Raw genomic sequence first — 11,099 nt, 5'->3', positions numbered from 1 at the left:
TTGAAGTTAGTTTTTGATAGTGTGCCTGTTTAGCATGTGGCTAAACCCCAACCTTAACACTAGATGATGAAGTAGCCTTGTGAATGTTGAGGTTAAAACTGCAAGCCTATTGAGAAGACTGGGCCCAGATTAACCTCTAATTAAGGCTGTGGTTCTTTCCATCTACTGACAGTTTCTATATTTTGTGTATTAATTTCTAACAAGATAAAATTACATGGATAAAATTTGTAATTGTAAAAGTTTAACTTCCACTTAAGCTTAAGACGTCTTTGGACCTGCAAAATAGCCGAATCCATACTTTCTGGGAGTCCGGACGAGTTGAAATCAAAGAGAAAAAAGAAGGGCTGACCAGAAACTGTGTTGTCCTGCTAATCTGCTGTGTATGCATTTAGTGTGTCCTGCAATAATACCAGTGCGAATGCTACAGCAGCCATAGGGGGGGGCCTGTATCATACAGAGGAAGGGCTGGACAATCACCACCTCTGTTCTGTTTCAGTTGGGGTGTTCAGTTGAAGTTATCACAAACATTTTGACAATCTCACCAGGCCAACTTTGGATCACCTATTTATGATTTCCTTTAGTGTTAACATTGGAGTTGGAGCCTTATATTGCCAGTACTATGTTGATGTCAGACAAAGATGTTGCTGTTACTATAAGAACCTATTGTTTTTGACTACGAAATAGTTAGCTGAAGTGTTTGAAAGACGTGTGTAGCTAAACTTTGTGACTAAATAAACTGCAGTGTAAATGTGCAAGACAGAAACAAGCTGCCTGTTGTACTCTGCAAATGAAGTTTTCTGTGCTTCAAAGTGAATAGCTGTCATTTAAAAACTGCGCTGTGATTGTTCTATTTTGTATTTGATTTTTTTTTGTAAATGGTGATTGTGTTTGCTAAAAGTATAAAGCCTCCTGTAATGCCTCTGTACTCTAATAGGCTGATGCATGTGCGTTAAAATGTTTTGATCTCATTTGACCAGCAGACGTAATCACAAGGGAGGGTCGGGCTCTTAGGCCATTAAGGGAATCTGAGCTGTGTCCTTGTTTAAAATCCGCTCTGACGAGTGGATGAGGCAATTAATAAGCTATAACACAGATATTGGGTTTCAACTGTGAATGATTTATCAGATTGTAGTTCTGTCCCAGGACCCATTAAATACTTTTCCTTTGAATGTTAATGTTCACAGACATGAGGAAAGGTATCGTGCCATAAAAACTGCTGTGTTCTTTTTTTTTTTTATCACATAGCATGAGAAGAATGATTTTTAATGTATTTCCTTTTTGTCAGACGACGTCTATTGAATTGCTTTATTGTACTGATTTTTGGTAAAAAAAAAAAAAAAGAAAAAAGAATATATATATATGGGCTCAACAGTCTGTGCTGATGGCTGAATGTAAAATTTCAGGCACTCTGCTGAGAGTCTGCTTCTGTCTGCTCATGAGCTCCTTTTTATTTGCTCTCTCACTGCACACGCTACCATTTTCTCTCTTTTTTTGTCTTTTCTTTTTGTTGTACACATTAAGAAGGTTTTTTTTGTACATTATGGAAGTATCAACAATAAATGTTTTTAACTTGCTGGCTCGACGTTAATTAAAATTTTTGAAATACGGCTCATATAATTGAAAAATTCCAGGTTTTAACCAGGGCCATGTCCAAAGGGGGGTCAGAGGGTGGCACCAGCCCTCCCCTATGTGTTTTTTTTACAATACCCAACTTCTTGTAGGATTAATATTGAGGGCCAATGGCAATATAGAAAGTATAGATGATAATATTTCAGGTCAGGTCCACTATTACCAAATGCACTTGTTTATATTTGGTAGTGTGATTTCATGCATGCAGATGAAAAGCCTAAGATTATGACATTAAGCAGGAAGCAAGCATGAGAAAGAGTAGCTGGAGTGGAGGTGGGCTGCAAAGAGGCTTAAATATAAAACTCCCTGAGATGAATTTTGCTGTGAATTGGTGCTTTTAAAAAAACTTTGAAATGAACTGCAGCTGAAATAATATGCCCTGTATGAGATTTGCCAGTCGGCTCTGTAGAAGGGCATCAGCTGATGTGGGCTGACACTCAGATCAGCTGATCTGCTGGGCCTGCAGCTGAGCTTCACTTTGTGAACTGCCTGAACTAAATCTATGCCTGACTAAAATGACCAGGGGGTGGCTGTAGCTCAGTAGGTAGAGCAGGTCACCTACTGATCGGAAGGTCAGTGGTTCAATTCCTGGCTACTGCAGGCTGCATGCCAATGTATCCTTGGGCAAGATACTTAACCCCAAGTTGCTCTCCGACCGTTCTGTCGGAGTATGAATGTGAGTGAATGTTAAATAATTAAAGCACTTAGCTTAATTAATTAATCATGGAAGTGCTTGTATGAATGGGTGTGCATGGGTAAATGTAAAACGTGTTGTGTAAGCGCTTTGAGTGCTCATATCTGAGTAGAAAAGCGCTATATAAGAACTAGTCCGTTTACCATTTACCAGCCTTACACTGTCACCCCCTGCCCAATGAAGCAAAGAATAAACCAGAAACTTGCACTCATGTAGTAAACAGGAACCTGCAAGAGAAATTTTCACATCACACTTATAAGTACAAGAGGGGGAAGAAAAAAAAACAACAAAAAAAAACACAGTCCATACCCTCAATGTAGAAGAATACAATCTAAACCATAAAGTCCAGAAAACAAACAGCTTTTTTCATACTCCATTAGAATATAAATTCACTTGCTAAGTATACAATTTTCAACAAAGCAGCACATTTATCACATTGCTCAGCAAAAGCATGTGGTACAATATCACAATCTCACTGGGTCACACAGTTCGAATGCAAACCTACAATCCAGCTGAGCTGCTGGGAAACACTGAGATACACTGCATGACAAAGGCACTATCCTGGTCAGTAGCTGATTAAGGTTATATATCTTTACATGGACAAGACTGTACATGTACACACATGTACATGTACACACATGTACATATATGTATGCAGTGAGTGCTCTACATACATGCTTAAATTCTATAGTGTCAAAAGACAACGTGGGATGCCGAATCAGCACTCAGCTCTCACACTAAAAGCAGCATCACTCAAGCCTTTTTCCCACCAACAGGGTTCCGGAGCCGGTGCCTATTTGAACCATTAGGCGGGTTTTCCACCACAGAAGCACTCGGTGCTCAGCCGAAAAACGGGTTCAACTCGGGCCCCCCCAAACTAGCTGGTCTCAAACCAAGAACGTGTGATGAAAGCAGCAGAAGGGCGTGGCTCTGCCAGCTCAACATAAACTTTTCTACCATATTACATGTGTATTACATGAGAAAAGTGAAGCGATTTTCACGGCTGTGAATTAGGTTGGGCTCTAAGGCTGAACTTGCTGCTTTGTATCAGTTCATATCACAGATAAAAGGACACAAAGTGTGTACTTGTCATCTTGCTCTAATCGCTGTCTGTGTTTACCTCTGTGCTGCACACAGATGCTGCAGTAGTTTGGTTTGGACCGTAAAATATGAGGGGCCGTTAGGGACATTATTACTGAAATGCTCTCACACACACTACTGAAATGCTCTCACACACACTACTGAAAACCAGAGAATTTCGTGTGAACAGGAAGGTGTTTGGTGTGAACAGGAAGTCGTTTCGAATGAACAGGAAGGCGTTTCGAATGAACAGGAAGGCATTTCGAATGAACAGGAAGGCGTTTCGAATGAACAGGAAGGTGTTTCGTGTAAACAGGAAGTCGTTTCGAATGAACAGGAAGGCGTTTCAGTAGTGTTTGTGAGAGCGTTTCAGTAGTGTTTGTGAGAGCGTTTCAGTAGTGTTTGTGAGAGCGTTTCAGTAGTGTTTGTGAGAGCGTTTCAGTAGTGTTTGTGAGAGCGTTTCAGTAGTGTTTGTGAGAGCGTTTCAGTAATAATGTCCCTAACGGCCCCTCATAGTAAAATGTGTTCACAGCACAAGAAAGGGGAGCGTGTTCTCCCACGTTTGTGTGCTTCCTTCACTCATACGTAAAGGAGCAGTTCACAGAAACACGGGCCCGTTCTTAAGCATTTCGCCGGTTCATTGAAACCAGCACCAGCACCAGCACTGGCACGAGCACCGGCTCCTGAGGGGTGGGAAAGTAGCATCAGAGGTCTTTCGTACAGGAAAGAGGTTCTGGATTAGTGCTGGCATTAACACTAGCATTAGCTTAGCAAATAGTAAGTAGACTTATCTAAACCTATGCTAACAAATAGGAACATATGCACAAATATTTTCTTCATTTTGTAATATTACAGCATATAAGAATAAAACTAAGCATGTACAGTATGATCCAACAAATGCTGCATGTAAACACCAACTTAGGAATCTGAAATTTGTTCAAACTATAATTTATTTACTACAGTAAGGCGGCCATTTAGCACGGTGGTTGTAGAAATCTGTTAGATGAACCGTAACATCATAAAATATATGTAAACTCTATTTGAGGTCTATTTACATTCACACAAAGACATTAAAACAATAATTTCACAATAAATAGCTTTTACAGTGTAGTGCTCCAGATGTGCGCAAGTGCACTGTGCAATGTATGTGTATAAACTTGTCTGTCTGAAACATGATTACAATAGAATCCCCAGTGTTCAAAACACCATTAATCACTGGTCACTGGTGCTCTTAAAAGCCAGAGTGAACATGTATACAGGACCTTTCAGGCTTTGTTGCTTACATCCAGAGCAATCATAATCTATGTTCACACTGCAGCCTGAAGTGACCCAAATCCGATTTTTTCGCCCTCATGCGACCTGTATCCGATCTTTTCATGCCAGTCTGAACAACACAGACCGGATTTTTTCAAATGCGACCCAGGCCACTTGGATGTGTGGTCCTAAATCCGATACGTATCCGATCTTTTCAAATGCGACCTGAGTGTGTACAGCCAGGTCGCATTTATCCGACATGCACGTCATTGAAACTCGACAAACGTCACTATTCTGCGTCCCGTTACGCGGACGCAGGAAGGAAAACATGTGTGACTTCCGCAAACATTGAGCGCGCCTGCTACATGTGACGTTATCGCATCCTCTACTGCGCATGCGGGACACTTTCAGGTTCGTCTGCTGTTCACACACAGATCACATCCAAGTTGCATATATTTGGAAATGTGAACAACCAAAATCGGATTTCACAAAAAATCGGAATTGGGTCACTTCAGGCTGCAGTGTGAACGTAGCCATACACATGGTTTAAGTCGGAGAGAAAAAAATTTGAAATCTCAATAAAATTTAAATGGATGAGTTATATAAAAATGAAACCTTGTATCACTGTGATGGGAAAATGAGGTATAGACCCTGAAAGCATTTTGTTTGTTTGTTTTTAACCAGGATGTAAACATAGTTAATCCTGTGGTAAAGCCGAGCATTTTAACATGGGAACATGGGAATTTTTGGGGCTTGCCTCAAGGAACTGCAGTGCTTGGCAATTCCATGCTGGCTTAATTTCTTTAAACATATTGAACGAATGACTACTATTTTTTATTTTTTTTGGCGGGGGGGTGGATATTTTTAGGCTGTACATCAATATGAAAACCTTCTGTACCTCTGACTTTACCTGTCATCACCAAAGACTGTATATAAACGATAAACATAACCACCATGACATCACCCACTGGTTAGTGAAGTGAAGCCTTGAGCTGAGCATTATCATTGTTCCCATATTGTTGTTTTGAGTGATGAATGAGGGATGAGGGGTGGATCTGACTGTGAAATGGAGGACATCAGTAACTGACAGGTCATTATGCACATCCTGAATAAGTCTACTTTCTGACTCTACCAATAACCACAACTTACAAAAATGAATTATACATTGCTTTCAACATGACAAGAAACTAGCAGCCCGCAGAAAAAGGAGCTGAGGACAGTTTTCTCACAGACTACTATCCAGTAATAATCTTAATATTAATCTCTGGCTCTCTTCCACGGTGTCTCTTTTGTTCTGTCTCCCTTCCCTCGGCCCCAACCAGTCACGGCAGATGGCTGCGCCTCCCTGAGGTCGTCTGATTGTTGGGGATTTTTCTGTGTAACTGCAGGTTCTTTACCGTACAATATAAAACACCTGGAGGCAACTGTTGTTTGTGATTTGGCACTATAAAAATAAAATGAAATTGAACTGAATTGAATTGAATAAGCGTTTTTGCAACCAGAGAAGAGGCCCCCTGCTGGCCATGAAAAAAAAAACAAAACAAAAACAAATTGAAAGCACTTGTTGATTGGCTTCAATTTTTAGTCAGTCTCATTAACCTGTATTTTTGTTTACTTCCTCAGACAATGTAGTAATTAAAATGGTAATGTTGTACAATTTGGAGCATACTAGAGCATACTAGTACTATGTACTCTAGTACTTTGGTATACTCTAGTATTGTCCAAATATAAAATTATGAAGCCAGAAATGAGCATAACAGGGTCCCTTTCATTCACATTTTGTACCAAATAAAGGAATTTATGTATTTTGTACAACTGCTGATGACTAAGAGAAACGAAGACAATTTTCTGAATGTTTGAATGGTTTAAATGAAACAGTGATCATTGTCTGTCTTGTGGCTGCTCTGGATGATGACAAAGAAATACGTATTTTGGTTTTGCCCATTTCCCTTCAATAGCAGGTGAACAGGAAATAATATGAGCAAAATACCTCAACATTCACCCACAAACCTAAAAAGTTCAAGACATGGTTTTGTGATATAAGTGCTTTTTTAAAAAATGAGAAAAAATTGGTGGCTGTGAGTAAGATGTGGAGGAGGGGCCCCAGAGCATAAACAGAAAAAAATAACAGAAGATATGACCTCTCTTTCTGCCAACACTATAACCAGTGTGATCATGGGGGAAAGTGGGATGCTCTGAATTAATGAGCCGAACTCTAGTCAGACTTGGTGTACAGCAAGCCTACAAGTCACACACTACTACAAAACGTTTGTCGCATACAAATTAAGAGGTACCTCAAAAATTCAACAATCAGGCTCTGTAGTTTAGTCTCTGCTAACCGGGCATGTGTTGCAATACAGGACATGTGCTGTCGGCCATTTTTCACACAGCCGACACATTGCTGTGTGTGAGGGTGTGGGTGAGGACGTGTGTCTCAGAGCCTGGCTGATCTTTTGGGCTGGATTTGTCCAGGACAGAGATCTGAGTGACCGTGCTGCTTTCAGTGAACAGTGTACGCCGTCGTTTACTGTAGCTCAGGTAACTCTGAGTCTGCCACTTCCAAAACCTCTTCTTGAGCTCAGCCTGCACCTGAAAACACACACAGGAGACAAGACGAAGATAAGAATAAAAATCTCCAAAGTGCTCCAAAGTGGGAGACACGTTGCACCTGCTTTCCAATTGCTTTTTTCTCCACTGTCTAAAAGGGAACCAAGCTGGCCAATTTTAGCCTATCAAGTATGCATGTATTTAAAAAATATTTCTGATCAAGTAAAACATAATAAACTAAAAAACAATTATTTCAAGACACTACAGATCTCTGGTGCTGCCACTCTGGTGCTTGTTTCCTCAATGTAGAATATAGAATAGAACAGAACTTTATTGTCATTATACATACAATGAAATGAACCATTATACAACAAATTATATAACGACATTCCTTCAGAATATGACGAAATTGCGTTCGGAACAACGATCCAGAGAAGAACAGACAAGACTAACATAGGGGAGATGCGAGTCCGCAGCCGCTGCCGTTTTTCACTGGCGCCGCCGCTACAATCAGTCCCCAAAAAAAGGAAACAAACACACATCATGGGGTAGTTAGGTTAAAAAAAACTCATCTGAGCACCGTAGCACTGTACCAGGGTCCAAAAAAAACCACCGTAGCAAAGCATATTTGCACATGTAAAGCCAGGATAGCAATGTGGTGGGTAAGGGCGGGGGCAGGAGGGGATGCAGGAGGAGATGTTCAGGCACCTCTAGATTGTGAGATTCCTGCAATCTTATCAGTTTATTCAATTATATCACCAATTCACTACAACAGTTGTACTTTAAAGTGTAAAGGAAAGTACATATCTACAATATTAGAGAGAAAAAAAAAATAAGACAACCCCTTGAGTGGCATTTGGCAGTGGTGGGAAGGAAGAACTCCTTTTTAACAGGAAGAAACCTCAGAACGAAACTTAGGGCTGGTGGCAGTTGACTGCAACTGGTTGTTGGGTTGGGGGTCAAGGGCAAAGAGAAGGAAAAAAAGCATAGAGCGAATGTGCTGACTGCCACAAATAATTCAGTTAAACGCTAAATTCTAAACTCTGTCTTTGTGAAAACTGGCCTTTAGGATGGGCTTGATATTGGCTCCAAAACCCCACTTAAGCCTGTTCTTAACTGCACGCAGCCTTTCCACATTTGATTGCAGCTGCTGCCTTGCAGCATGCATTGTCTTGTTTATTTTTTCTCTGATTTGAATCATTGGTGGAGAGAAAAGAGGCGGTTTTACCAGCCTTTAAATGAAAAAAAATAAAATAAAATCTGTAGAGTTGTACAGTCAGCACAAAAACACTGATTGTCAAGCAATTAAATTTGATTTTAAACAGACAATGAAATAAATAACGTGAATTGAAGCCCTTTGCTTAGAAAAGATGTATTCGAAAATTAAAATGACCCATTCGTTAAAAGAAAAAGAATCAGTAATTAGATATATCATCAATTCGGGGCACTGATTTGGGGCTGTGATCAAACACCACACAGTTTTCTCATGTTGGTTATATTTCTGTTAAAAACCCAGCCTTTCTGCTCATTGCACGTTTAACCTTCGGACTTCTCCATCACTCTATCACACTGTGTGTGTGCGTGTGTGTGTGCGCGCTGCTCCTCAGATTATCTCATCTCCTGATAGAAAGCTGCTTCACTCTCTCCCATAAGACTCCTCCTATTTTTCCCCTGGTTCTTTAAGGCAGCTGGTTCAGGACAGGGTGAGATGGTGACTTTCCATCACACTGATGTGTGTACCTCCAGACAGAACTGGCCTCCAGTTCCAGTATTTATACTTGTAGGCAGTGAATTTGTAGAAAACTGAAGTTGACCAATATCTACAGTTTAAACAGACGTGTGCGTGCTGCTGAATTATATGCTGCACACCTGTAATCTAACACTGACCTGACCAACTCAGTGTTTACGGTTTTCAGAGAATTCCTGTCTGTCACTTCCAACTCAAAATCTCATAATTTTAACATTTTCTTGCACTTGTCTGCTATGTTTTGAGGATGCACAGCCTGTGTGAATCTTTCATCAAATCACAACCCAAAAAAATTTAAATTTTTTAAAAACTTTTATTCAACTCCCGTCCATGTAATTTGAGCTTGGTTTTGTCACCAACTTTTTTCCTTGTAAAAAACATTTTAGGCTTATCGACTGAATATTTAAACCCATGCATGCATGGCTTGATGGAAATACATATTATGGGCAAATTTTGTGAAGTTTTTTTTTTAAATATCAGATCTTGGAAACTGTACTTGCAGTTTCTATGTGCTAGTGACCATAGAAGTTAAGTTATTCAGATAATGCTTCAAATTAAGTACTTGGAGTCTTCTCCACAAGGATGCAGAGATGACTAGAACAAGGGTAGGCAACATGTTTTTGCCTCAGATTCAGGCAGACATGACTGTTAAAATAAGAATAGACCAAAAACTCTCAGTTTGAAAAGTGTGACTTCTTTATGTTACTCTGGTGTACAATTGAGATCAATGAAGTATAACTTTTTATGCTTTAAAAAAACAATTTATTCTTTTTTTCACTGGAACTTTGTACACTTGTAGATATTTATTTAATGCTGTTAAAGTGTTTCAAAGTGGTGAAGAAGAGAGAGGTGAAAGAGTCTGGGTAAAAGACAGAAAGGGGAATGAAAGGGAGAAGGAAAGGGAGGAGGAATAGGGGAGGGAAAGAGAACTTCACAGCATATTCATTTCTTCTTTGTGGGTTTCTTGTGCTGCTCGTTCACTATAATGTTGTTTAGAAGCTGCTGCTCTTCCTCGTTCACTTTAACTCTCAGCTTCTTCTTTCCTTCTTTTATTTGCTGTTTCAGAGCTTTTTTACCCTCTTTGTCTCTCAGTCCAGTCTCTGCCATGTTGGTCTTTCTTGAAACTTCTATCTTCTCTTCGACTATTTGCTGTATCGCTAATAATTCTCTCTTTCTTTATGTTTTCTATTTCCATTTTTGCTACTTTCTCTTCTCCCAGAGCTCTTTTTACGTCAAACACATCCTTTACATTTTTGGATTCTTTCAGTTTTCCTTTCTCTTCCTCTTCTGCGTCCTCTTTTAGTTGGGCGTATTGAGCCTGGATGACTTTAAAGGGTGAGGCGCTCAGCAGTCCTGCTGTCAAGTTTGGCTTCTCCATCATAGAAATGGAAGCTACAGATAAGGACAGAATTATTAGCCTCCCATGAAAATGTCTTTTTTTTTTTTTTTAAAGTGTTGTTACAGTTTCTTCTCAATTGATTTGGAGCAGTTCTCACAGCAGAAAAGTCATCCTCATAGGAAGGCATTTCCTCACCCACATCAGCATTTCTCAATGTTTTTACACCCTCTGCTGATGTTTATGCACATGCTTCACTACTGAAAATATCTGTTACTGCATTGATGCACTTCTCACTTCTGTCCTAAAACTATATGTCCTTTTGTCACTCAGACCTCTCCATTTCTTATTTTCCTGAATAGTGTCCAGCACATATATATATATATATATATATATTCACACAAAGTAGTTGATGCCATGTTCTCATATTGTATAGGCTCTCCTTGTTTTCTGATGCATATATTTCACAAATTATTTTTCTTTCCTCCATTTCAGAACTTAACGTTTCAAATAAATCCTTCACATTTCATTTTGTGTCTGAACACGTTTTACTCTGAATCAGGCCCACATTTTTGCAGTACTCTTTTTGTAAGGTTTTGCTCCAAATACAAAAAAATCAGAAGCCTTTTGCAAAGGTGAGTGTGAGTTATGAAAAAATGCTTTAACTGTTTATAGAACTGCATCAAGAGTGGTGAAAATCATTTCTCTGCCGTGAGAAATGTGTCGAATCAATTGAGAAAAACTTTAATTAGAGGAAGAAATTTGTAACACGGGAAATGAAGCTACCTTATAGACGCTCAGAGCAGTCGATG

The 11,099-nt window shown here is 39.6% G+C and overlaps 1 protein-coding gene across 1 annotated transcript in view; it reads right to left on the bottom strand.

Annotated features, from left to right (window-relative positions):
* Window positions 1–6,616: 6,616 nt before the first annotated feature.
* Window positions 6,617–11,099, bottom strand: part of ghrhrb (growth hormone releasing hormone receptor b) — a 78,251-nt gene continuing 73,768 nt past the window's right edge. The window contains exon 13 of the mRNA XM_030728355.1: window positions 6,617–7,246. Within this exon, the coding sequence (XP_030584215.1) occupies window positions 7,040–7,246 (207 nt within the window). The 3' untranslated portion in view covers window positions 6,617–7,039. The remainder of the gene's footprint in view (window positions 7,247–11,099) is intronic.

This window comes from Archocentrus centrarchus, chromosome 4, assembly GCF_007364275.1.
Source record: "Archocentrus centrarchus isolate MPI-CPG fArcCen1 chromosome 4, fArcCen1, whole genome shotgun sequence".
Taxonomy (NCBI): domain Eukaryota; kingdom Metazoa; phylum Chordata; class Actinopteri; order Cichliformes; family Cichlidae; genus Archocentrus; species Archocentrus centrarchus.
Note: the sequence above shows the minus strand (reverse complement) of the source record. Positions and strands in the feature narration are given on the sequence as shown.